The sequence below is a fragment of the Meleagris gallopavo genome, chromosome 7 (assembly GCF_000146605.3).
Source record: "Meleagris gallopavo isolate NT-WF06-2002-E0010 breed Aviagen turkey brand Nicholas breeding stock chromosome 7, Turkey_5.1, whole genome shotgun sequence".
In the NCBI taxonomy this organism is placed as follows: Eukaryota; Metazoa; Chordata; class Aves; order Galliformes; family Phasianidae; genus Meleagris; species Meleagris gallopavo.
The window spans coordinates 29,920,910-29,948,823 of NC_015017.2; the positions used below are offsets into that span (position 1 = coordinate 29,920,910).

General features: G+C 41.8%; 1 protein-coding gene across 3 annotated transcripts in view; it reads left to right on the top strand.

Moving 5' to 3' along the window:
• Positions 1 to 1,380: 1,380 nt before the first annotated feature.
• KIF5C (kinesin family member 5C) overlaps positions 1,381 to 27,914 on the top strand; it is a 49,401-nt gene continuing 22,867 nt past the window's right edge. For all 3 annotated transcript variants that reach the window (XR_004160378.1, XM_031554258.1, XM_031554257.1), the window contains exons 1-14: positions 1,381 to 1,525; positions 4,378 to 4,451; positions 8,725 to 8,829; positions 10,595 to 10,643; positions 11,462 to 11,517; positions 12,398 to 12,485; positions 13,012 to 13,136; positions 13,329 to 13,433; positions 13,787 to 13,935; positions 18,088 to 18,236; positions 21,221 to 21,396; positions 22,451 to 22,519; positions 25,928 to 26,134; positions 27,322 to 27,468. Coding sequence is in view for 2 of the 3 variants with exons in the window: in XM_031554258.1 (XP_031410118.1) it covers positions 1,396 to 1,525; positions 4,378 to 4,451; positions 8,725 to 8,829; positions 10,595 to 10,643; positions 11,462 to 11,517; positions 12,398 to 12,485; positions 13,012 to 13,136; positions 13,329 to 13,433; positions 13,787 to 13,935; positions 18,088 to 18,236; positions 21,221 to 21,396; positions 22,451 to 22,519; positions 25,928 to 26,134; positions 27,322 to 27,468 (1,629 nt within the window). In the remaining variant the exon portion in view is untranslated. The remainder of the gene's footprint in view (positions 1,526 to 4,377; positions 4,452 to 8,724; positions 8,830 to 10,594; positions 10,644 to 11,461; positions 11,518 to 12,397; positions 12,486 to 13,011; positions 13,137 to 13,328; positions 13,434 to 13,786; positions 13,936 to 18,087; positions 18,237 to 21,220; positions 21,397 to 22,450; positions 22,520 to 25,927; positions 26,135 to 27,321; positions 27,469 to 27,914) is intronic.

Genomic DNA, 27,914 nt, shown 5'->3' on the forward strand with positions numbered 1-27,914 from the left:
GATAAGACAAAGGAGAATGGATTTAAACTAAAAGAGGGAAGATTTACGTCAGGTATTAGGGAGAAATTCTTTACCCAGAGGTGGAGAGGCCCTGGCACTGCTTCACCCCATTCCTGGAGGTGCCATGGTTGGGCCCTGGGCAGCCTGAGCTGGGGGCCAGCCAGCCCACAACAGGGGGCAGGAACTGAAGGTCTCTTCTAATCCACCATTCCCAAATTTAAGGAGCACACACACCTGTGATCTGCCTGAAGTCAAACCGGAGCATGGTGGAGCTGGCTAACAGAGCACAGTGCTGGCTGCAGGAGCAGCACACCGGAGGCACAGAGCAAGGTAGTACAACAGGCACACACCCACCTGTCAGCAGCTTTGCAGCCCTCGCTGCACTCATCTCAGAGCAAAATGTCACATCTTCGACGGGAAACATTACAGGCTTTGATGGGAGATGAAGATACGACAGATCCGCTTAGTGTAATAAAGGAATCTTATTTTAAATGCAAATGCCTTGCTTGCTTTTACTGAGTTGTAAGAGCTGAACTGCTGTCTTAAAAATGATTTGTCTTTTAAGCATCAAACAGACCTGTTCACAGGGTTGCTAGTATGTGTTCTCCTGTAACCATCTGCACTTGCTACAAAGAGCATCAACATCTTCTCAGACTGATTGTGCCAGTTGTTTTACCAGGTATATATGCAGAATAAGTACAGCAAGGAGTCGGGGTGGCTGTGTGTCTGTGCTGAGGCTCTGGTGGATCACAGCTTGGAGATGGCCCTGATAGAATCTAAAAGGCTGGCTCTTTGCACAAGGCATTTTGTCACCTGGTGGTAATAAGGATAGAAACCATGATAATTTCTGAGCACACAGCCTGACTGGGCTGCTTCTGTCATGTCAGTCCTATGGTTTTACCAATACTTATCTGCAGGTTAAGCATACAAATGAGGTTGGGCAGTTTCTGCCCAAGTTCTGGGTACTGGGTCTGTGCTGTGCCACCTCAGTGTCACTGGAAAGGAGCTCTCAGGACCTGCAAGTTGCTCTGGTCTGTGTTTTTCACAACACAGCTTTCACCATTTTACAGTGATGAACAGCAAATCTTTGGTAAATATTAATATAAATATTTTCCCTTTTAAGTAGAGGGGGAAAAGAATCAGCTCTCGATTGATGGTACTTCAGCTTATTGTTTCCTGCAACAGTAGCTGCTGGCCCAAATGGGAGCACCCAGAAAGCCTATGCTGCTTTTTGTTTGCCAACTATTCAAGAGATGTTTGCAGAGAACACGAGATGTCACATCTCTGTAGTCAACAAAATACTGTAGCTCCCATCGCACCAAATGCTTTCTTTGTGCCAAAGTAGTTGCTGTGTTTCAGGTTGCCTGCTTAAGGGGGTCTGTATAACTGTGTGTGATGTCCCTTCTCTTACAAAAGTCTCTGTTTGCTTTGCAGCAAGGGAAGCCCTATGTCTTTGACAGAGTGTTACCTCCCAACACAACCCAGGAGCAAGTTTATAATGCCTGTGCCAAGCAGATTGTTAAAGGTAGGTGTTGTTCTTCCTTAGTGCCATTTCAGGGGAAGGAAAATGATGTCTCCCTGTCCACTCAAGCTATTTAAAGACAGGATACTAAAGCTGTCTATACCAGAACTTAGTAATTATTGCAGGCATGGGTTTTTGATGTTTTTTTTTGTCTGTACCTCAGTGGTTCCATGCAGTGGCTGGCCTGCTTGTTCCCAGGGTTCAGTCCTCAGTTTTTTGTTTTTAAATCACAGTGTTCAGATAGTGGGGATGTTGTCACAGCTGGCTACAGCACAAAGCTGTATGGTGAACGCTGTGGGTATGGGAGATCTGGGGTTGCTCAGAGGTGCAGGAGCGGTACTGGAGAGCTCTGCAGCCTTTAGAGGAGTAAGCAGCTTGGTGAGCTGGATGCTGCCTGCAGGGAGAGGGCCCTGGAGTGAGCTCTGTTGATGCCAGCCCTGGGTTTTCTTCAGGAGGAAGTGTGCTGCCAGCACACGTATAGTCTGGGTGATTGGGGATCAGGACCAGAAGCTAATTATTTGATGTTGTAGAGAGGAAATGAGTCATAAAGGCTCAAGTTGCCTGCTCTCTGAGGGGAGGATAATTACAGCAATTCTGACTTCTTCACGTGGGTAAGCCTTTAATAAAAACTGGTGGGATTGGAGTTTGTAGAGCTTAGAGATTGTTCAGATTGCTGACACACAGCTCCACTTCTAGATGTGTTCCAAAGAGTTCCAGTATTCCAGTGTGTGCTAATGTTGGATAGTTGATGTCCAATAATTGGTTTGCCTTTTTTGTGTGTGTGGTGTCTCACGTGGCTCTTAGAGGCAGCAGTCCTGAGTTTCTGTTTCTGTGAAAGTTAGATATAGCGAGAGAAATAAAACATTGGATGTTCACTTTGTAGCCTAATAAAGTGAAGAATGTGATGCAGGCTGTTCTGTTTCTGATAGTTGGGTACAATGTGATTTACTTCATGGAAATATCAGCTGAAGGTGTCACAATGTGAAGCAATATTTAAACCTTGGAGGCTTTACAGATCGCTTTTCAAGGTTACCATTTGTTATCAGACTTCATCGCACTCCCGTGAAGTGGCTGATGGTTTCCTTGTGATTAATGTTATCACCAAAACCACCAGCTGGACTGACAGGCTCTAAAACAATGGCTGTCATAACGATGTTGACAATAAGAGTGATCCAAATGAGGTTTTTTTTTAGCTGAAAAAGAAATGGGATCAGGTTTAAGTAAGTAGCTCGGTAATTCAGCCAAAGTATGTCACATTCTGTACATGAGAAACGTAAGGAAGGAGATTTTGAGAAGCAACCCACTAAGTATGCTGCTGGGCAGGCGCTGGGTGTGCTCCCAAAGGCTGCATTTGGCCTTTATGATTCCGGTTCATAGAATCACAGAACAGCCTGGGTTGCAAAGGAGCACAGTGCTCATCCAGTCCCAACCCCCTGCTGTGTGCAGGTCACCAACCAGCAGCCCAGGCTGCCCAGAGCCACATCCAGCCTGGCCTTGAATGCCTCCAGTTCTCACCATCGCTCCATTTCCAGGTCTCCAGAGCTCCAAGCTGCTGTGTGTGCTGGGCAGTGTGTTGTGGAGCTTTACCGGGCAGCATAGTGCTGCTGGTGCTGTCAGATTTTGTGGATGCCCAGTGCCAGTGTGTCTGTGTTGCCACATTTGCAGCAATGCACCATCTGGCAGCAGTGCTGGGACTGAGCCGGGCGGCCATCCGGGGCAATGAGTGAAGCTGAAAATCACTGCAGGGAGGGCTCAGCAAGGAATGGAGAAGTGCTCGGGCTCTCGTGTTTGTTATGACTTACATAAAACCCACAGCTGATCTTCGTGGGATCACTCCTGTTCATCTGTTGTTTTTTTCCACTTGAAGTTTTGGGCAGGCTGTTTGTCTCAGGGCCTGTCTTCTCTTTTTAGTCAGCTGACAGATGGTGAATTAACCATCTTCAGTGGAAAGCCTTTCACCAAACATCCTTTTGGCAGGCCAACTATCATGTGTCTGCATGCAGGCAGCATAGTCCCTCAAGAAGGGCCTGTGCTGAACCTACACACGTTACTGCTTGGGCCTTGGGATGCATGCAGTGTTTCCATTCAGGATTTCCAAGTTCTCACAGGATTAATGCCTGTTTTCAACGTTCCTTTAACTTTCATGGCATGCCCAATGTAAAAAAAAATTGCACATATTGTTTTAAATGACTCTAAATGGGTTGGTGGCTCTCTGGTTTGTATGCTGGGAGATCACAGTCTGTCCCATTGCAGGCCTGGACCATCTGTATACGTGCATGGGGAGATGCAAACGAGATTACATTTGTCTGTGTAATAATACTTAATCTGGACATGTGCATATATATACAGGCAGTGGGGTAGTCTGATGGGAGCAGCATGTGTGACTACTACTGATCTTTAGACTAAAGGCTTCTTCTCCTTCATTAGCTCCTACAGTAAGTAGAATCATAGAATAGAGTCATAGAATGGCCTGGGTTGAAAAGGACCACAATGATCGTGTAGCTTCAACCCCCCTGCTATGTGCAGAGTCATTTTGGAAGCAAGTATACAATATAAAGAACTGTTCTGCATTGATGGAAGTCTGTTTTCAACAGAGCTAGTTCCTGTTTGTCTCTCTTCTTCCTTTGCTCTCCTGCTTTGCTCACAAGCTTGAAAATTAATAAGGCTCTGAACTGTTGAGTGATACAGTAGTAGAAAAAGTGTGAGCTTGTTTAACTTCCTCTTTGGAGGCTTGAAGATAGCGACTTGCATTGTATGTTTCTGACCGACCTTCCACATTCTAGATGAATGAAACACTGGTAGTGCAGCTTTAAGATGCCATTATGAGGTTTAATTGTTTTCCTTCTCCTTTGCAGATGTTCTTGAAGGCTACAATGGCACAATCTTCGCTTATGGGCAGACGTCGTCAGGAAAGACACACACTATGGAGGTACAGTGGCAAAGTTAAAGCAGTTGGGCAGCAACAGTAGAATTTTATGTACTGCATGCTTGAACAAAGCTACTAGTTGGAACACTGAGCTGTGAGGGGCTTATAAATACAGACCACTATAGCCTTTCCATGTTTGTCATGACAGCTTAGCCGTCTGTATCAATTGTGAAGAAGCTGAGTGAGATTCCTTAATCCACAGAGAATACAGTAATATGGATACAGTTCTCTTACATGCAGGATTGTTCAAATTCATGCCTTGGTTATTGGTCTTCTCATTTGTACTCATCTTCTGGGAATACCACCCTCACATGCTGTGGCACAGATGGATGAATTGATGCGTTTGGAAATTGTTGCCTTAGAGGAGGAGAATATCAGCTCCTGTGGCTGAGGTCCTAAGTCTGCTCCTATTTCTGCTACAGGAATTGCCACAGTGTCTTTTTTCTTCTTCTGTATGAGTTTTTGTTTTGCTTTGGTTTGCTTTTCCCCTGCTGCTCTGACAGGGACATGCACGTATTCTAGTCCCTTCCTATAGTAGAAGGATTATTCAAACATTTAATGCTAGCATAGGATTGTTCTGTCACAGCACTGCACAAGCCACATGTATTTGTCTTAAAGCATTTGGGTTCAACTATGAACTTTCAACAGGAGATCCAGAGCAAAGCATTGCTAAATGAAATGAAGGGAAACAAAAAGCTGTCCTTTGTTTAACAGCGTCAGATGGTTTTGCTACGTGATTAACACAGCTGACCTACCTGACCTGAAGGGTAAAGGAGAAGGAAAGCAATATTCCCAGAGCCTCATCAGGCCCTGATGAAATTGCTGTTTAATTGCCACAGTTGCTTCTTTCCTGGAGGATGCAATAACTGATGCCTCATGTCTTATTAAGTCTGTCCTTGCCTCCTTTGGAGACTAGGGATGGGGAAAATCACTAGCATGGGCCTCACAGATGGCACAGTGACTGAGTAATCCACCCGCTCTGAATGTAATTACATCAAAATGTCTGCAGGGCTTGAGCGGGGTCCTTCCACATGGCATGGGGAAAGATCTCTTAAAGCCAATTTATATTCGGAATTACAAGCTGTGATGAAGAAAACGACTGTAAAAAACGTCCATTTTGCTTTTTTAATAAAAAAGAAGCTGTCATTTCTAAAGTGGAATCAAGTCTAAATGCAGTTTAATCCCTCTTTGACTCTAACATCCACTTGTAATGTTGCTATAGCATGTTGTGGAGGAAAAAATAGTCTGAAGTTGAAGAAATGTGAAATCCTGCAGGGAAAGGATTTTCTGTGAAATGCAGAATGCTGCCTGCTATCAGTGTTAGGCTTAACCTAACGTAACGGCAGTGTAATACAGCCAAGAAGGGCTTTCTGACATCTACCTTTCTCCTGGGTGAATAAAACATTTAACAAAACATAGCAGGATGGATATCTTCTTTAAAAACACGTAGTTTTTTTTTTCAACAGGAGAAACTGATGGGCTCTGCTGTTACATTACAGTTTTCAATAGCAAGTCCCTCCATGTCAACATCTTAAAGTCAAGCAGCAGTGCCTCAAATGTTGCTCTTCACTATCCCCTGTCTGCTTGCTGTGTAGGATCACAGAATTGTAGGGCTCAGAAGGGATCCCTCTGGGGATCATCTAGTCCAACCCCTAAAAATCAATGTTGTTATTAAAATGAGGCCTTAATGAGCAGAGAACTCTGTCCTGGTGCTCTGGGGGAGCTCACTAACTGCAGTGTCAAAGTGACAGCAGCAGCAGCACTTCTCTCCAAACTCATTCTGAAATCACAGACAAACCCATGGCAGTGTTTTCCCTGCAGATTTCTGTGAATAGCCATCGTTTCCTTTGTTTTCCCTTCCAATGTATGCTCTCTGTGGAATTCCTGTTTTAATAAAAATCCATTCAAATGAAGTTAAACCAATTATTTTTCAATGGAGTGCTGGTATTACCGTTTTTAAAGCAGTGAATGTCATCTTGCTTCATTGCTTCATTACTATTCTGACAGCACTGACTTAAATAATGAGAAGGCCAAAGCTCACAAAGTTGTAGGTGCAGTGATTGAATTACACGTACCCTTAATCATTTTGTTTTACAAATTAACTTACTTTCTCACTATAGTGAAAGCTATGGAAAGGAAAGCAGACCTACACAGCTCCTAGAGGTTAGGAGAACATGTAAACAAATACTTCCCTGAGTTGTCATTTATGCAGAGACCAAGCACCACTTACCTTGTGCAGTGCAGCACAGTGCAGAGATGCCAGAGCTGACACATCTCTGTGCAGGCAGAAGTCCCTGGGACAGAACTCTGAATTCACAGTGTTCTTTGGCTGAGCTAGCAATCCATGCAACAATCTAAGGCACTCCTATGGAAAAGGAGGCACTGCTTAGCTCCTTTGTTTCTGGATCTGTAGCTGCCACAGCTAGCTGGATCATGCATATTACATTGCTTTACAGTTTGGATGCACCTTTGGTTGCATATGGGAGAGGTGAAGAAATACCAACAAATTTCTGTTTATCCTGGTTTATTAAAAGCACCTTTATCCTCTTTGGGAAGACTGTCTGTGTGCAGTAATGCAGGACGGGTAGTCAGTTGGCTTCGGTGGAACCTAAGGACTTCTTCACTGAGAAGGAATGAATGAATAGTGTGAAAATTGCATTGCAGCGTCTGCCCCAAACCAGTGCTGTGTAATGGAGCTAAGCATTGTGCAGTGAAGCCTTTGCTGGCAAGGCAAAACACAGTGCTGGGTTTTGTTTCGAGTGTGCATGCATACAGATTTCTTTCCCCTCTTTCGCTGAATTAAAACAGCATATTGTACAACCAGGACTTCTTAGCTTTTGCAGAGCTTCATAGGGTGCTGTGTATGGTATAGCATTTAACTTCTTCCATTGCAGAAGTTAATATTGCTTATAGAACATGAATAAAATGCTGTTCAGATACAGCTGAGTGCTGCTTTACAGGGAAGGCAGTCAGGAAAGCAACTGATTTCTCTCTTTCAGCCTCTTTCTTCTGTTTTTCCCCCGATATACATAGTTGAAAGGGAGAAACCTGGTAGCTGCTTTAGATGTAAGGGAGAGAAAGAGAGAGACAGCATTGGTTCTTCATGTCAGATTTCCTTTTATCCTAGGTTAATGACTCGACAGCCATTTCACCAGCTTTAGCATGAAATGATGTCAAGGAAGACTCTATTTAAGTGCACTAATAAAGGTTAAGTAACTTGGGACTCGCCAGTCGGTCACAAGCATACATAACTGAGAAATGTGTGTGTTCGTGACTTTCTGCCTGTGTTACTAAAAATTTCTTGTTGCTTGATGACTGGTAGCAGCTCCAGCTCAAATCTGAGCTCCCATCATTGAGAACTGCATGGCTACCCATTTTGTTTTTTAAAAAATCCCAACCAAAATTTGGAGCACAATACTTTGTTGTGCAGATATTGACGTTCTGAAGATCAAGAGGTACAGTCCAATCTCAGGGCTCCGACGGTGTCTTATGCCTGTTGACTTCAGTGCTTGTTATTGCATATTTATGCAGGTTCACTGAAACGTGGAAATAACAATTGAGCGTGCTGCAGTCAGAAAAGGTTTTTATTTCCAGTTTACGTTTTTATTCAGGTTTCAATCAGTGCCATCTTTCCAATCTGTGTCTGATTTTTTCAAAATGAGCAAAGCAATTAAAAGCCAAGCAGCCAGGGCAGTTGGTTTGATCTCACATTCAGTTCTTCCTAGAATAGAGGAAGGTAGCTGTGCAAATTAACACAGAGAACAGTGGTGTTTGTAAAGCACTGCTCTCTGGCAGCAGGCCGAGCAAGCTCAAATCAGAATATATTACTCTAATCCCCAAGTCCCCACAACACAGCCTTCCTTTTAGCTGCTATTGGCAAAAAGAGAATTGGGATGCTTTAAGGCTTCTTGTTTCTGACGTGTTTCCAAATAGCTGATTTTTAACTGGGAATAGCAGGCGGTAATTGGAAAGTTTGTTTTGTTTGTGTTTGTTTATCTGTCTTAAATCAGAGAGTGGCAGCGTGCATAGCAGCAGGACAGCATGCATCACAAGTGGTAGGAGCTGACAAAACAGATAGGTGCTCCGTGGGGTGAAGAGTGCTAACATGTTGAGTCACCCTGCCATCTTTTATGTGTGTTTGCATCAAGCAAATCCCCACGGAGCAGCAGGCTTGTGTGCAGAGCCCCACTGGACGAAGGTGTGTTTTAACAAGGCTTTCCCTTCTCCCTTGCTTAAGCAACAATTTCCAAGCTATGGTTTGCTTTTGTGTCCATAGGGGAAGCTGCATGACCCTCAGCTAATGGGAATCATTCCGAGAATTGCACACGACATCTTTGATCACATCTATTCCATGGATGAGAACCTGGAGTTTCATATAAAGGTAAATGCAGAGTGGCATGTTATGTAATGGGTCAGCTGAAAGAAGGCAGAGCTGGAGCTGAAACTGGATTCTGGTTAGAGCACGTGGCTGCTGAATTTTTCCTTTCTCCTACCTGTGATTCAAACTGCTTTACTGAGGACATGTATTAGAAGATGGTGCTCTGGGCACGTGCATTTCAATAATGCATCTGAATACCTCTGAACCAGTTACTGATATGCTGGAAGGAGTAGGTCATTTTGAACGGGGAGCATTTGAGCTTACACATGAAGTCACTGCTACATGAAGTGCAGACAGAAGCAGCCTCACAATAAACCATCTAAGTATTTGAATAGACTGTAGAATGTAAAATGTTGAGCTCTTCAGAAGAGATGCCTTTGAATTTTCATAGAAATGGTTTTTGTAGCAGTGACACTGATTTCTTTTCATCAGCTGTAAAACTCTCCTGTCTACTGCTATTCTACATGATAACGTTTTGATGCTAACAGATGGGGACCCCCTTGTACAAGACACCAGACATATTAAATTCCTGTCCCAGCAGAATTTTATCACTCTGTAAATCACATTCTGCCAGCACTGAGCAGTTTTTGTGGTTTCCTACCCTAGCTGACATCTATGAATATTGTAACAGAAAAGCTGCCTAAGTAGCAGTGAATGAGTGAGTGATTATCAAGGAGCTGTCATTTAGAGAAATGCACGTTCTGTCATTTGGAGCAGGATTATAACCAAACTGTCACACTCTTTTAATAACTAAGCCAGCTGAGAAAACTAATATCAATTTTTTCTCCCTCTCTAATTGAAACCCATTTAGAACTGGGTGGGGAACTTGATGTCTCCTGCATGTGTGGGTCCAGAGCACGTGAGCTGAGTCTGGGTGAGCCAGACTATTGAAATGTGTGGCCCAAAAGATGGTTTTAAATGTGGCACAGATGAAGAAAATGCCCCAAATTGAAACACTTCTGTATTTAATAGCAGTTGTCAAAAAGAAACAAACAAACAAATATATAAAATTCTTTCTCACTTGAGATAAAATGATTTTACTAGGTGGTTAGAATTTATGGATTTAGCCATCTGGTATTGGATTTGCTAAATAATCCCTAGGTAAATCTTAGTTCTGGTGCAGTTAGGCACCACTCTGACAACATGTTTCTGTTTGCCCCTGTTGGAGTTGAATGCCCTTTTATTCAGATAGTCACTCATTCATTCGACTTCTTAAACTTATTTTCTGTTTTTTATCCCGAGCACAGTTGTCTCTTTTTGTGACAGAGAAGCTCGTTTTCCATTTGCTATTTGAGACTTGATTCAGGAAAGAGCTTTTACAATATGCTTCATTGTAGAGTTTCATTTAATGTGTGTAAGTCAGGCTTGTGTCAGTGGTGTGTTAAACCACGGGCTGTGCTGCCTGCCTTTGTGCTGGTGAATATTGCTCTGCCTCTTGTCAGAGAAGCCCTGCAAGTGGTGTCGCAGTGGTGCAGTGGTGAAATGATACTAACTGGGTTACACTGATTCTTTTCAATATTTCTGTGTCCAAAAGTACGAGGAAGCTGAGGTTTGTCTGAAGCTTTTTGACACACATTACTGATGGACCAGCGATAAATAGAGAGAGCTTGTTGGCATGGAAATCGTTCCAAAGAGAAAGATGTAATTCAAAGCATGCAGGAGATGGGTTTTACTTTTAGTTTGGTGCTTTTCATTTGGACAGATAAATATAGAAGCATTTTTAAACTGCTGGAGTTTAAATCCATACTGCTTATGATTCTTTAATTAGGTTTCCTACTTTGAGATCTATTTGGACAAAATAAGGGACCTCCTTGATGGTAAGTTTCACATTTTGTGAACTACGTGGTGGTTGGTTTTGTTTGGGGCTTTCTTCTCCCTTCAGTGTTGGTTCAGTTCTGTCTTTGAATGATTTAAGTTGAAGTTGTGTGACTGACTGGGTTTCTGAAAGAGAATTCTGTAGTTTAAATCATCAGTAGTGGTGCACTGCTTTGGCAGTGCTACCCAGCTTGGTCATCTACCAGTGGGTACAGAGGCTGTTTCTGAGTCTTGCAAACTACCACTGGATTTACTGTAAAAAAGAATACAAAGGCTTATTTTGGAGGTGGGGTTATTTTTTTTGTTATTATTGTTTTTTCCTTTGCTTTGCTTCTCTTAGGTGGAATTTTATGGGAGATAACCATTTGTGTGTCTGTATGTTAAGAAAAGTAACTTATGTTTTTTGGAATCAGCCTGAAGACAGAGAAATGTAAATCATGGTAACACTCAGGAACATCTATTCAAGCTTTTTTTGGAATTCCCATGAGATCTTCTGATTCTTTTTGAATTTTTGCTGCTTTGAACAAATTCAGATCGTTTAGCCTTTGTCATACCAAGACAAGCAGTAAAGAAAAGGTCTTTTCCATAAAGGTAACTATAAAGAAACAGGTACAAGATCTACAGAAAAAGGAACAAAATATATGTACAGAAATAGCATTAGTTAATAAGGAGTAGGCAATTACTACGCTCTGTGTTGGCAGATGTAATATATTCAGAATATATGTAATATATTCAGAATATTTGCGTTTTTGTGTCATGTCTATATTTGACACAGTCTTATGGATGGAATGTTCCTCATGGTTTCCATCTTTCTTTCTAGTGTCAAAGACAAACCTCGCTGTACATGAAGATAAGAACAGAGTTCCATACGTGAAGGTACGTGGCAAAGATGAAGCTGAGCCTTTCATTTTTCTTAGATAATAGACATAAACATTCATTTATGCTTGTATACCTGTGTGTTTACTGAGATGATTCAACTGATATTCTGTCTTGAATGCTCAAGCAGTATTAGTTCCTGAATCCAAACAGTTTCTTGAAATATTAATGGGCTTGAATCATTTGTTTGCTTTGCTTTACTGACTTCAAACATTTACAATGTGTACTAGTGATGTTAAATTCTCAGTATTTCTGTGTCTGTTTCGTGTTGAATATGAAAGAGAACATCTTGAAGAATTTTTTAATACTTTGTCATTGTAGTCTTGCAGTATTTTAGAGCAGATTTGTTGGGCTGGGATTTCATGTAAATTGCTTTATGACTTCCTGTGCCCTTAATTAGATACCATATATTTCTTGTGAACATATGTGAACCCTAATAATGTACATAAATATCATTTTGTTTATTCTGACCCTGGAGAGGGTAAGAATAATAAAATAAGATAGTTCCCTTACTAATATTGTAGAGGAAGAGTGCTCTGTCTTGCATGGATCGAGAGAGAAAAACTAATTTGGATGCATAATCTCACCCAAATTAGCAGTAGGCATATATGCTGTGGCATTCTTTATGTGCTGAGTGTAGAAACTCTCTCCTGTACATTAGGATTTGCCTGAGTATTTAATTCTGGAAAAAAAATTATCTCAACCTTTCCCATCAGCAGCTGCTGAAAGTTGTACCAAGGCAGCTGTGGGTCACTGCCTTGCTGGTGGTTGGGTCTGATGTTGATGATTCTTTTCCTTATTTGATCATCCTTGCTATAGATTCTTGATGGCATTTGGAGGACTCGTGTTCTTCTAAACTTTTCTTGTGTTTCATTTCCAGGGTTGTACAGAAAGATTTGTATCTAGTCCTGAGGAGGTGTTGGATGTCATTGATGAAGGGAAAGCTAACCGCCACGTGGCTGTTACAAGTAGGTGTTCTGTGGGCTTAGAATTCTCTCTCTATCCATGATGTTGAACACACATTCTTATTGCAGTTCTACATCAACACCATCAATACATCAACACGTCTAAATAGTGTTACTGTATCACATGAGATTTTTGTGTGTGTGCTGTATACTCATGAAGAAGCACAAATGGAGAGAACCTTCCTTCCTTTCTGTATCCCTGAAGTGCTATCTTATTATATGTCAATGTTAATCCTTTTCATACTATTTCTGGTTCAATTTCATTGGTTTGGGGAAAAAATAAACTTTTCTTTTAGAAAAAAAGGGAGGGGGGTAAAAAAACTTTTTCCAAGCCTGTCATGTATTATGATTCTGGTTAACTTAGGTCTTGGGGGGAGGAACTAAGAGCTTGTTCCATGGTTTGTGGATGTGAGATGTTGCTGTCCAGGACTCCAATGAATGGACTCTTGAATTTGTTAGCCATTGGATAGCACTGAAATGTAACTTCTTGTCACTTACACAACACTTTTAAAATGTGATTCCTCTGCAGATATGAATGAACACAGCTCTAGAAGTCACAGTATCTTCCTTATTAATATTAAACAAGAAAATGTGGAAACTGAGAAGAAACTTAGTGGAAAACTGTACCTGGTAGACTTGGCTGGAAGTGAGAAGGTAACCTTTCTTCATAAAATGTTTGGAGATACTGGTGAGATTACTCAACTAACCATGTGCATGTAAAAATTTCCTTTGGCTGAGAATAAGCTTGCTTTGTTGTTCTTCCAAGAGCATCTTCAATTGTTGCACTGCCCCATCTGCACTGACTTGCCAGTAGCTGAGCCTGACTGTTGCCTGCTCTCTTGGTAGGTCAGCAAAACTGGAGCGGAGGGTGCTGTTCTTGATGAAGCTAAAAATATCAATAAGTCTTTGTCTGCTTTAGGCAACGTGATATCTGCCTTGGCAGAAGGAACTGTAAGTAATCTTGTTTTGTGCTGGTTTAGAATAACTTTATTTATCTTTCTTTATCGTGCATAAAAGAAATCATGCATATAAGAAATAAGCTACGGTTTCAGTTCAGAAAGAAGGAAATATTGATTTTTCAACCACAATCCAATAATGGTTTTAGTATTCTACTAAAGATAAAAAAGCAAATTGTTAGTGATTTCACTTGAGTGGTTATCCAGTGCAATTCATCATAGCACAATCAAAACCACAGCACTCGAGGACTGTATGCTTCAAAGTTCATTAATCCTGTCATTGTTGACTCATATTCTCTACTGCTATTTAAAAAAATTGTTCATGCATCTTATTTGTATTTTGATTAGAAAACTCATGTTCCATACCGTGACAGCAAAATGACCCGGATACTTCAGGATTCCCTCGGTGGAAACTGCAGAACCACCATTGTTATATGCTGTTCTCCTTCTATTTTCAATGAAGCAGAAACAAAGTCGACCCTGATGTTTGGACAGCGGTGAGTCCTACTTGGCACGAAGATAGATAACTCTCATTGGAGCTCTTCCATGTGTTCTGAGCCAGCTGTGCTGGTGGCAGTGACACGAAGAGGCGTTTTTAAATGTGGAGGTCACGATTTCTGAAGCTGTTCAAAAAATAGAACTGAAGAAGTTGAGCAAACTGTTTCTTTATTCTGCATGGTACCAGTAAAAGAAATGTTAGCGTTGGCCAACAGCTGCTCTACTTTGGAAAGTATGAAGTGTTCTCATAGTTCTTTGAAGTTTTGTGGAGAAGATAATGGTGTTGGGCAGTTTTCTGCTGGCTAATTCAGTGGAAAACATTGGGTATTGCTCTGCCTCCTACTGCTGTTGTCGCTTTTAAGATGTATCTTCTCCTTGAATGGCATCTCAATGATTATTGTTATGGTTGCAAAAAAATATTTTTTTAAATTGTTAATTTAGAAAACTGAAGAATGTGGATGCAGTGTAATGCTGACAGTTTTGACAGATTACCATGATGGCTTTGCATGTTGAGAGCATCGTTAATAATTTAGGAGCAAGCAAGGATTAACAAAATGTGGACGTGGTTGGAAGGAAGATTTTACTTGTGTGTATATCATTGGCTGTAGTCATATGAAATACGAATTTCCAATGAAATTTGGAAAGGTTGCCAAAACAGGTCAGGCTCATTACATGATTACTTTTATTATAACTAAAGAGATCTCTGATATGCTGTGTGTTGCTTTGTGTCGTATATATTTATTTGCATGATAGCAAAATGAAGAAAATTCTAGCAGCTTAAGATTGTTTGAGAGATTATTTAACACTTTGTACTATGATTTAATTTATCTTGGTCAGGAAATAGGTCATGTTTTCCACTTGGCATAAGTTTTGCATTAAAATTGACACTGTTATGGAGCATTTTATATAGGAAATCAAAATCTTGTATAAAAAACAAACCTGGAAATCTTATATTGGTTCATCTCCCCGCTGTTAGTGTTTAAGGTGAGCTCTTCCTTAGATTTTGTTGAAGGAAGATGAGCTCTGTAGTGCATTCACATAAGAGCATATAAAAATACAGGCTGGGCCCTGAAGGGCATAGAGATGCAGTTGGTGTAGCCCCTCTTAATGGACAGCTGTGGGGATTAAGGGTGATGCTGTAGGTTAAGGCTGGCAGACAGTTCCACAACGCTTTCACCATCTGGCGATGCCAGAAACAGGATTAAATTGTCTGCTGCTGGGATTTGTGCAGGTGAGGAAGGATCTGTGTGCAGTCAGGTAGCTGTACATAGCCTGGATTCCTCTGAGCTCTGCTTCCTATGGCATGGAAGTCAATATAAATTGTTAACGACTCTCAAATACAGAGCTTTGCTGATTTTGTAGGTGGCAGAAGTTTAAATGTTTGGATGGATCGTAGTTAAAACCTCCCCATGCAGAGTTTTCTGACTTCAGATGGTTTCAGACAAGTGTGGATCTTGTATCTCTGTAAAACTAAAGAGCAGTCCCAGAATTGCTGCTGGCTCCTCCTGTGTAAGGCTCTGGTGTCATGGTGTTTGCTGTGGTTAAGAAGTAAAGCTGCATTTCGTTTTAAATTGCAGGTAGGCACTGTGATGGGTTTCATTCTGTGGGCTCTGTATCTGCAGGCAGAGTCTGAAGTAAAAAGAAAGGTGAACAGTAAGATCTAACAGTTCAGAGTAAAGGAATTACAGGGCCATGGAGCATGGATTTGTGTGTGTGACTGCTTTTTAAACCTCTAGATTCATGAAGGGACTTAATTTTGGTCTGCAGTGCTCCAGCAGGATCTGGGAACTTGTTTGCATGGGAAGTGCATGTAGAGGAAGCCCAGTTTCTGTATTATTCCAGCTCACATTTCTCTTGGTTCCATTTCTCTTTCCAGCAATCAGTAAAACCTGCCCTTCTGTTTGGAAAGCAAAACAATTTTCAGACTTCCTTTGCACATGCTGGCTAGCAGAGCTTGGACTGCAGTGACAGGACAGCTGAGAGCAGCAGAGGGAGTTAACCTGCTACACGTGCTGGCCATCCCACCACAACCAACCATAAACCTCGAATGCAAAACGTGTGCTAGAAATGCTTAACACTGCTAGGAGGAGGAAGGTTTTCTCTTTCTAATCCATAAAAGTGCTCCTTGTTGAGGACTAGGATGTCAGCTGAAGGAAGTGGGAAGAGGGCTGCATTCTTTGCAAGGCAGTTTGATTAGTAATGTGTTGGTTGTTTTAGTTTTCTGCTTAGAAGCTGTAGAGCTGTGCTGAAACAGGAGGTCCTGGGGAGCATTTAATGGTGAGGAAGGACACGCAAAGAGGAGGGCTGCTGATGTGCCAGCCCTGCAGAGGAGCACACTTGCTGTACAAGCAGACTGTGGTTTGTCAGCACTTCCAACAGCAATACTGCTGTCTGTGGGGAATGGTTTCATTTCCAGGCCCTTTGGCTGTGATATTCCATTTTTCTCATGTGACAGCATTAAGGGCTGAGTAACGTTAAAGGAAAGGTGTGTGACTCATGGTTGATTACCAGATCCTCCATTTTGCCAAGCAATAAAGAAATATCACCATTAAAGTAAGTGTTAGGGGTAAAATTCACCTTCACAGACCCAGCTGCAAATTCATGGGCTTCTCTGTTAGCAGTGAGTCAGTTTCTTCTTTCTTCTTCTTTTTTTTTTGGTGTTTTTATGTTGTTTTTTAATCGTAGTTACTGCTGTGTGCTTCATCTGTCAGCAGTGCAATGCAGTCAGTATGTTTTATGGTGTGGCATTTTTTCAGTGAGTAGAAATGTGGGCTTTTAGCAGAATATAAGACAATATGTAAAAGCCAACCATTAGGTGTCTGCATCTTTCAGAAGTACAAGGTTATTTTTAAATTCTTCTAAGGTAATGAAACTTCTGCATGCCACATAGTGCAAGTCACACTAGTGCAAGTCACACTTTTTGGCAACCCTGCTCGTGGCAGGGGGGTTGAAACTAGATGATCATTATGGTCCTTTTCAACCCAGGCCATTCTATGATCCTATGATATTGAGAAGGTGATTCAGAATCATTAAGTGAAGCCATGAAGAAGATGATAAAAGATCACGTGCCCTCCCCAGGGGAGAGTTAGCCAGTTTATCTATAGCTGATAGCTGAGGGCAGTTCCTTGCATTGGCATTTCAGCCCACCACAAACCAGTGCTCTGTTCTTCCATTACATTTAACAGAGAGCAAATTTCTGCTGTGTTTGCTAACACTGGGTTTGTCTGGAGAGGCTCGGGTCTGAGCAGTGAGGAACAAAGACCTGCAGCTTTCTTTATTCTTTCTGACTTGTTTACTTTTCCCTTTTAAAAGTGGTTTTGCTAGGAGAGATGCTGAGTGGTTTTTTTCTGCTCGTTTTGCATTTTCTCTTGCAATTGTTTAGGTTCATCTGGAACTGAGCACTTTCACAGCAATGAAGTGGTGGTGATTGTTAAACAGATTTGAGTTTGGTGATTTTTGCCTAATGGTGCAGCAGCTAGTTTTGCTGCTTTCAGAGCAGAGGTGCTTCCTCAGCCAAGCAGCAGCCCTGGTAGCAATCAGTGACCTGTGCCTCTCCTCTGCTTCCCTTCTCCCACTGAGCTTTTCACCCTAGGCCAGAAAAAACTGTAAATAATGAGTTGGTGGCTTCCTTAGCAGAGAAGTACTAACTGGGCTTGTTTTTGTCAGTTATCTAAAGACAGTTTCTAGAGCTTTTCCTTTCAGAAGAAATCTGCAGAGACAGATCCACACATGACTGAAGGCAGAAAAATTCTATTGAGGCTTCAGTAGAAATAATATGAAAGCGGTGAGGTGCTGGAACAGCTGCCCAGAGAGGCTGTGGATGCCCCGTCCATCCCTGGAGGTGTTCAAGGCCAGGTTGGATGGGGCCCTGGGCAGCCTGGGCTGGTGTGAAATGTGCAGGTTGGTGGCCCTGCATGTGGCAGGGGGTTGGAGCTTCGTGATCCTTGAGGTCCCTTCTATCACCATTCTGTGATTCTAGGTGGTAACACTACTGAGGTTCTGAGAGAAAATGGAACTGTGACATTGCTTTTCAGGAAATAAACTGCAAATGTTTCGTAGTTTCCCTTGATGTAATAGAAAAATTTCCAAATCCCTATTGTTGCATTGAGATAGAAGTTGCAGAGGAGCTGACACCTATGTTTGTTACGCAGAGCTAAGACCATTAAGAACACAGTCTCTGTGAATCTGGAGCTGACTGCAGAGGAGTGGAAGAAAAAGTACGAGAAGGAAAAAGACAAAAACAAGAGTCTAAAGAATGTTATCCAGCATCTGGAACTGGAACTGAACAGGTGGAGAAATGGTATGTGTGGGAGAATGGGATTGGGTGTGTTTCTGCAGGTTTAAGTTATGTGTTAAACTCCAAAGCACACAGCTTGCTTAGCACTTTTGGCCACGCTGCTGCCTGTTGCTGGCCACAGACTTGGGAATCCTTTCTGCTGAGCATCCAGTGCCCTGCACTGGAGGTGCATCAATAATTCTCAATACTGTTAGTTATATTAAATTAATAAAAAAGATACAATTTCATTTTCTACAAAGAACTGTGCTTCTCAGGCATGAGAATCAGTTCCATTTTGCTTCAAGGTAAGATTTTTATTTTAAATAATTTAATTTAGCACTGGAACAAGTAGTGCTCTAGTACAGTGACTAGGAATGTTATTGATGAGGAGAATCACCTCTTGTCTGCTTCTCTGACTTCTAAGTGAAATCTATGTAAGAACAGCCAGTGTTCTTCACAGAAACATGAAATTGCTGTTCAGGTTAAGATACAAGATTAAGTTCCATTTGATAAGGTGGAAGGATTTTTTAATGCATACACACTAATTGCATATATTTATATAAAATACAAAAGCTTTGACAGATCATTTTAGTAAACCATACTTTTAATTTTTCTTCCTCTTCCACTTTTACAAAGAAAACAAAACAAAACCCAATCCCCTAATAAACAACAAAGAAATATGTGTCTCTAAAACCAAGACATACCAGGCCTGCATTTCTCTCACACCCTGAAATCCCAACAACCCCACAGCAATAAACGGCTGCTTCCCTGGAGTAATTTTTACTTTCCATACTGCTTGTCATCTCAGTTCTATGTGCTGATGCTTTCAGTTGCATGCCTCTTGCTTGCCAGCATCGAGAACAAATATGTGATTTAATTATTAGTCACAAATTGCCTTGCACTTGTCAAATCATAGATAAAATCTCTACTGTCCATACTTAAAAGATAACGCCTGTCCCTTATGGGTGCAAAGCAGTGTTACTTTCTTCCACCTCACTGTGCTGTTTCCTTGCCTTTCACATCAGGTGGTGACCTAATGGTTGCTTTCTGCATCTTTCCCTGGGGGGTTGGGCCCCTTTAGCACAGGGGATATTTCTCTTATCCACATGGTAAAATCGCTATGGAGACGGTCGGTCTGTTGTGTGTGTTGTGGAGCACTGGGAATTGTTGGCACTTTCATGTTCTGCATTTCATTCTGTGTTTGCTCAGTGTGATAATAAGAATTTCCTTCCCATCCTAGGAAGAATCTTTAAGAAAAACCTGTGCACATCCATGCTGTTTAAACACAAAATGCTGCCTTTGTTGTTTTGTCTAAATACACACACTGCCTCTTCCCTACATCTTTTCTCATTGGTGTTACCAAGCCATACATCAAATGCATTCAAAATATTATTGATTTTTTGTCTGACCTTCTGGAATAGCATCATTTGGAAGGGTACTGTGTCAAAGGAGGCTCTTTCCAAATGGAATTGTAGCCAAAGCTGTATCTTGAGTATAAAATACAAGATGAATGCATAAATACTCCACTGCTATAGCTTGTTCTGTACATTCAGAAAATAAAAATAACATTACAGCAGAAGGTGGCTGTGCCCTGTTCTCCCTGAAGGATGACTTCTGTGCACAATTAGGTTTGTGCCTTACAGTTAGAAGGATGATGTCCTCTCAGCATTTGTATCAAATTTATGCTCCCCTCCTCCTTTCACTTGTGGTCTGAAATATAAAGCTACTGTGTTCAACAAAAGGAAAATCTCAAGGTCCTGCTGGGAGGCACCCAACTGATGCTCTGCAGTCCAACCACGTTGCTGCCCAGCGTGCCAGCTCCTCTGCTCTGGATGAGCCCTCCTTTCTTGCTCTGTTCTACTGAAATGCTACAGAGAAAAAAATCATTGTATATTTTGCTCTATGTTATCACTGAGTCATTAGCAGCAGGGCAAAAAGTACTTCTACAGCAGTGCTTTTAGCAAGTTCATTCAGGCTTGATTCTGAGTTTCTTCTTCCTGGCTTTAAACTTGTAAAAACAATCTTCACTGTTTGTTGGTCATCGTTTTTCCTCCCCTGTTTCGATTTGCTTTCTGATCTGAAGCAGCCTGCCTTTTTGGTTCTTGATACATTTGTCCTGGTTGCATCTTTTTGCTTCTGCCAGTGCCCACAGGGCAGGAAGAATGCCCCATAAAGCCATATGGACTAAAATATCTTAGCTTTTCATAGAAATGAAAGAAATCTCTGCAGAAGGGTTTGAATGTAGCCTTCCCACACCTTGAACAATGCACACAGCATTCAGCAGTTAAGTCTCTCACCAGATTAATGAATGTAGATTCAATTTCTGGCATGAGCAGCTTGCCTGTCCCTCTTCACTGAACTGCAGCAGCCTTGTAATTGGAATGCTCTTAGGTTATCGAAGAGAATACTCCTCAGAGAAAATAATTTTGAAAGAAAATGCGTAGGGATAACATCCTATCTGGTATGCATAGGCAACATCTGAAAATTGGTCTGTGGTATTTCATTTTAGATGTGACAAGGCAGAACGTAAAGATTGGTTTAAATGCAGCTGTCTTGCTTGTTGTCCTGGTGCTCAGGCAGTTCATTATGGGGGAGGGAAAGCTAATAAGGCAGTTGGAAATCTGGAGAGGAAGGGACACTTGATTGTCTTTAGCTTTAGGCTGAAAGTCTGATTTTTTCCTCCTTATTTCCCCTTCTGCTAATCCACAGAGCTAATCCCATGTGCAAAGGGCCCAAGTGAAAGGGAAGTCAGGAGTTCAGTGCTTTCAGAGGCAGCCATTCAAACTGCTGCAACGTTTGGTTTGATTGTTTTTCTAACCCTGGAGGTTGCATGGCCATCTCTCTGCACCTACCTTTGCCCATTAGCTTTACTTATGGCAATCCTAGTGGCAGGCCTATGCCCAGATCACCCTTCTGGCTGTTCCTCAGCCAGGACTGTCCTGAGATGCCTGTGTTTTTGGCCTCTCCTGTGCCCTGGGTTGTAGTGACCATGGTTTGTGTACCTGCAGGAGAAGCTGTGCCTGAAGACGAACAGATCAGTGCCAAAGACCAGAAGAACCTGGAGCCGTGTGATAACACACCAATCATTGACAACATCACACCTGTGGTTGCCAGCATCTCAACAGAGGAAAAGCAGAAGTATGATGAGGAGATTGCCAGTCTCTACAGGCAGCTGGATGATAAGGTGTGAACATTAGTTTTGGCTCCATTCTCTGTGTGTAAATGGAAGCCAAAGCCAAGATGGGTGGGCTTTATTTTTGGTGCTAATTTTGTGTCCTAGGTGTGTAGTTTGAACTGCTCTTTCTCCTCCTGGCAGAATGCATGTTCAGCAAACTAACATTGTTTCAGTCGTGGGAGAAAGAAAATTTATATATATATATATAATATAAAGGGAAACTATATCTTCATGTTTACTATATATTAGAATTTTGAAGAAAAAGAAATACAAAAGCATCCCTTGGGCCTTTTTTGTTCATCTTGTTCTAGCTGTGAGCACTCTCTGGAGTGCAGGTGGCTTTTTTTGATTTGCACAGCTTGAAGCAAATTATTGGCACTTAAAGCTATCAGCAATACATTTACTGAGCACTTGCCATTAATGGCTTTGGCTTGTGTGAAGATAAGAAGTGGAGAAAAAGGCATCCTATAAACATCGACCGTGATGAATGAGAGCCGCCTAAAAGGCAAACTAGCAAAAGTTTTCAGGACAGCTTTAATGTTGAATCAAAACATATTTTAATTTTCAAGTGTAATTAGCAGAAAACTACAAAAAAGAAGCCCACTGTTTCTTTTTTTTGAATACCAAGGAGAAATTTTGAGCATTAGTTCTGCTGTGCCGTAGCATGAGGTCTCAGCACAGTCTGTGTGCAAATGGCAAGGCAGGATGCTGCTGGCATTCAAATAACAGTTAAGGTCTTTAAGAAATTACAGCTTTTCTGGGATGGAGAAGACCTACCCTGTCTAACCTCTTAGAAGACCTACCCTAAGCTCTTAGAGGTTTCACTTACTGATTAGAAAAAAATGTTGGTCAAATGTAGCAAGGCCTGAATTATTCTTGAAGGAAGCAGATCAGGACTGTGTCAGAGTGGATGCCTGATTTGCATTACCTGAGAGAATCTTCTTTGTTTTAAACCTGTTCAAGGTTTGCTGTGGCATTATTCTTACTAGAAAGGGGGAAATAAGAGCAATCAAATGAGACCTGTGAAAAGAAACTAAAAGTCTCCAACCCTATTTCATTGCAGGATGATGAAATCAATCAGCAGAGCCAGTTGGCTGAAAAGCTAAAACAGCAAATGTTGGATCAAGAGGAGGTAAGGAGGAAAACAACAAAACCAACCAACCAACCAAAAGCAAAATACCTTTTGCTTATGTGACCCTTGTGTAGTGATTCTGTCACAGTTGTTGGATAGGTGTGCTAGTAAGGTAGAAGAAACCCATGTTAAAGCAAGGTTTAAACTTCAAAATTTCCTAATATCCTCACAAGAGCTTTTCAAGCTCTTCAAGCCTTACTCCTTGGAAAGCCTACCATCTTTGTGGGAAGTGTCACTGGAGATACCAAGAGAGAAGTGTGGCCAATATATTTCATTTCAGAAATGTTTTTTCAGTACTCCTGTATCCTTTCAGGGCAGTAAGTAGCGAACAGATTTCCTAGTTTGACAGGATACAAATTGCTGCTGATAATAAATGACTGATGTTCATTATTTTGGCATGAGCAATTAGAGAAAGGACCAAGAGAAATCTGTGAGACTGAAAAATCTTCGACTGGCACAGATTTGGTCTGAAATCTTGCGTTGCTTGCTTCAGACATTATTTTGTTCATTGTTTCTATCTGTAAAGGAATGTTAATGCTTTTCTAGATGAGGGAAATGATCACAACTTACATTCAAAGTCATTTTCTTATCTGTCATTTGTTTATGGAGATTTGAAGACATAAAGTGGTACTGACGCCAAATTACTGAGTTCTCCAAATGTGCTGTGATATTCAGCCAGAAACAATTTTATGCTGTTTATCAAATTGGGAGAAACTGGAGGAAGAAGATTCAGACCAAGAGTATTAACCCTGGTGTGGGAGTTCACTTGTCGCTTGTATTCCAAAATACTCATCAGTGCTGGTGTGATTCTCTGGAATAATACCAGTCCCAAATGTCTGAGCCATTTCAACTGTTTTTTCAGATGTTAAGACCACTCCTGTAAGTGAAAAATGATTCTCTCCCTGTCTTAGTCTTTCTCCAGTCTAGCAGAAAGGACTTGCAAGGTTAGGTATCTTAACAGGGAGAGAACATATGAAAATGCTGGTTACTTGTTGTTCGTGACCGATGTGCTACCTTTGGGCTTTTATCCCCACTGAAGGATTTACCAGTTTCATTTTACTCCGTAATGAAGCTCTGTTCACTTCCCACAACCTTCTTTTGATTATTCTGTGTTGCATGCTAGCATACCTGTGGCTATTCAGATGTAACACAATTCAATGTGTTCTCAGCAACAATTTTTTCTGATGTGTGTTATTTAGACCATCTCTCTTCTCCCATCTTTTTTACATTACTGCTTTCATCTAAACCTTATTTTTCCCCTCATGGCTTTTCTTGCGTATTATTTTCTGGGTGATCTGCATTCCTTTGTTTCACATATCATAAAACCATAGAATGGCCTGGGTTGCAAAGGCCCACAGTGCTCATCCAGTTCCAACCCCCTGCTATGTGCAGGGTGGCCAACCAGCAGCCCAGGCTGCCCAGAGCCACATCCAGCCTGGCCTTGAATGCCTGCAGGGATGGGGCATCCACAGCCTCCTTGGGCAACCTGTTCCAATATCTGGGAGCATACTGTAAGCTGGCTCATTCCTCAGCCCATTCCATACTTAATGTTACTTATGAGTACGCACACATGTTTTCAATGGCCCAATCCTTTTCTTACCACTTTACCCCCATTTTTGCACGTGTTCCTGTCTGGCTTTGCTGTCTTACTGAAATCTCTGCAGGTGGGGTTGCGCCACTTGTTTGGAAGGCTAAGCTGGCTCTCTGATTAGCTTGTTTGTCTCGTACCTTTGAAAGCTAATAAGGCAGTCATTTTTGTTTTCCCCTTCCCAGGAATTGAATAACATTTTTCAAGGTCCTGTCTTCCATGTATAAGGTTCACCTGTGCTGCAGGAGGGATGTACCTGTTCTCTTACATCTCATGGTCGGCTCCTTGAAATATGTGCTGCAGAGCAGCTGCCTCGCTCTGCTTCTCCCTAATGAACTGGAGTACTTTTTTATGCTTGATTAAGCTAGCAGGTCAATTATAAATACAAGGCCTGCCCAGCTGGCATTGTGCTGATATTGGTGTCTGTTGATACCTTTTTGCTACTGGCTCATGCATCACTGCTCCAAGCATTTGGCTGCCAGTGCCTCTGCTTTGGGGCTGGGACTGCAAAGTGTTGGTTTCAAGTAAGTCAGGTTCTGTTCTGTTCTCACAAGGACATGTTGATAACACATCTCCAGGAGCAGGGAGTCTGCGATGTGAGAAATGAAGCTCAGAAGTAGATCTGCAGCACTCAGGATGGGATGCTCCTCACTCCGGTGCAGCCTCTGCATTAGGCAGGATTCCTTTGCTAGGGCTGATTGCTTCAGTGTTATGAGGACCCTTTCTAAATCTTGGTGTATTTTACCATGTTGTATCACCAGGAATCTCCTGGGGAGATGTTTATGCTCTAGGTGATATATAACACTTCCCTTTGCTTGAAGTCGCAGCAATATTCACACAGAAATTTTCTTAAGTAAATGTAAATAATAGTTCCATCTGTGTTTAGTAGAAAGATTATTTTAAGCTATTTTGTTGTTTAAATATTTACATGCCATCTGGCTTTGCCAATTCACAGGGTTTTTTCATAACTTGAGTGCACTTCTGAGGCTGCAGCATTACCAAGAGATAAATTTCCCTTACATCTGAATCCTCTCTTCGCCACTTTGGGCCTCTGCCAGAGTCTGAAGCCAGCTTGTTGGTTTCCTATTTTCCATTAGCACTCCGAGCCAAAAAGAGCAGTGTCTTCTCTGCCATTCTCCTTTTGGGTGGTCAGTTTGAGAGAGAGATGTTGCAGCTCACCTCCTGCAACTGAATCTCTTATGAGTGTGGAAGGAGTGCATTTCAATTGAATACAGGTTGGAAACGTCCACTAGCGTTTCTGAAGTCTGCATTTTCTTCAGTTAATACTCTGCTTCAGCAAATACGAGTGACTAATCTGTCATCAGCATCGTGCTTCAAATGTTTGCTAAAAATAACCATCAGAAGTTTGCTTATCAAAATATTCCTCTAACGCCATAAGATCCCTGAGGCCGCCTCAGAGAGCGCTTTTCGTGCCGCCTTTCAAAGCTGTGATTCTGTCTTTATGTATTTTACTGGGTTGGGTTTTTTTGTCCCTGCTGCAGGATTGGATTGAGGGCAGAAAAGTTGTTTAGGAACTCTCATACGGCTTAAAATAAGCTTCTCTGCCTCAGTCTTGTGTTGTAATAGGATTTGATTGAGATTTTTCTTTTCATTGAAGTTTGGAGCTTCCTTCGTGTACAGTTATGTGGAAACTGATGTTCCTGGTAGAGGAGCAGGATTTCTTCTCTTGCATTCTGTCTTTTGCACACACGCTGCCTGCTCACGTTTTGCTTTTCTCTTTGTCTGTTTTTGCCCTTTTCAGTGTTATCTTTTAAATGACTTCTCGGGTGATTTACGCTCCTGTCCTATCTGCTTTGCAGCTTTTGGCCTCCACTAGGAGAGATTATGAGAAGATTCAGGAGGAACTCACCCGTCTTCAGATCGAGAATGAAGCTGCAAAGGACGAAGTGAAAGAGGTCCTTCAAGCCCTGGAAGAACTAGCTGTCAATTATGACCAGAAATCCCAAGAAGTGGAGGACAAAACAAGAGCCAACGAGCAGCTGGCTGATGAACTGGCACAGAAGAGTGTAAGAGCAGGCAGTTTATAGTGCTGCTTCCCTCCTCCCTCCTGACTCTGCATCTCTCCTAAAGATTTCCATAGATTTCCCTGATAATTACTAGCTTGTGCCATTTTGGGGAGCTTTCAAATGCTGCTGGCAAGTATGTTTAATAACTAGTATAAAGATTGGAGCAACGGAGTTAAAAGATCTGTGCTTGCCGGTGCTACCTTCTATCTTGTGTATTAATTAAAGGATATGATAAAGCTAACTCAGAAGCTGCTATATGAAAGCTGATTGCAGATTGTGGCTCTGTTGCAAGCTCTGTATTTTGCACACCATGTCAGCTCCTGAGCTGAATGTGAGAACTGGCCGTTTTGTGTTTTGATCATTTGAAAGCGATATTGTACCAAGAAAGATGTGAAAACCTGCTGTGTGCAAATTGCATCAGTTTGTGATTCTCTGGGATGTGTGCTGTGGAACAGAGATCTCATACAGAGTAAGGGAATCTCAGAAAAAAAAAATAGCTTTCTTCAGATGGTTTATTGATTTTAAGGCAAAAAATCCAATCTGAGAAAAATCCAAATTGGCTTAACTAGGTTAGTCCATCCCTCACACGTACCAAGGAGGATGTTGTTAAGATGTCTGATTTCATGCATAGCTAGCATTATAAGACTTCGTTATCCACTTTAATAAAACAGATTACTATGAAATCCATTTGAAAAAAATTGAATTTTATATCTTCTATACCTGTTTCTCCGTGATTAACCTTCTTTGACATGTCCTATGCAAATAAGATTCTTACGGGATTTGCTACGTTTAATAGATCTAAAGTAGCCTTGTTAGCAAGTGAGTTGTGAAAGTGGATTATGGCAAGGTGGAATTGTGTCTGCTGGAGTAGGTGTCAGTGTGTGGAGCCAGCAGACACGTCCCAGGAAAATGTAAGGCAGTACTGTGTAACCTAGATATCACAGAAGAACCAATGCCCTAAAGTGGCACTATTGAAATGCACTGAAGCAGGGAGAAATCTATAGAAGCACAGTTAACTCCCAGCTTCATCTCTGCTGCTTTATTCAAGCAAAGAGATTTGGGATGGTGCATTGTTTGGTGGATTTATCATGTGCAAAGGAGAAATTCTGTTTTATTTTGTTCCGTTTCTGTATGGATAGAGAGAATCTGAGGAAAGAAGGGTAACTTTTGCTTTTCAATCTTTCCAGACGGTTCTGTCAGCAACCCAGAGGGAGCTGGGCCAGCTGCAGGAGCTCAGTAACCATCAGAAGAAGAGAGCCACAGAAATCTTAAACTTGCTGCTTAAAGACCTGGGAGAGATCGGAGGGATCATTGGCACTAATGATGTTAAAACAGTAAGTTGGCTGTCTTCATTGCTTCCCCCCAACCTGCACCTCCTGCCATATGAAAATAAGGAGCACAGAGTGTGTGTGACACAGCAGCCCTTCTCCCAGGACACTGCTGTTTAAATCCTGGTTAGAGCACAGTGTAAAACAGTGAAGAGATCTTTGTCTGGGTCAGAGATGGTCAGTGTCTGTGCACATAATTACCACACTGACTCCCAGCTCAGTGTTTGGGGCCAAACTAATGCAGCCCATCTGTGTGCTGATGCATCTGTTAAACTCTGCTGTCTGAGGCCTGGGCTGGGTTCTCTGTCCAAACAATGCACACATAGACCTACTCCATATTAGCTGGCAGGAGCAAGTATTCACAGAATCTAAATAATCATTACGGGAGAGATTTGGCTTCTGGGTAGCTTCCTTTTTGTTTGAAATTTATCCTTAAACTGCGTGTAGGTGAA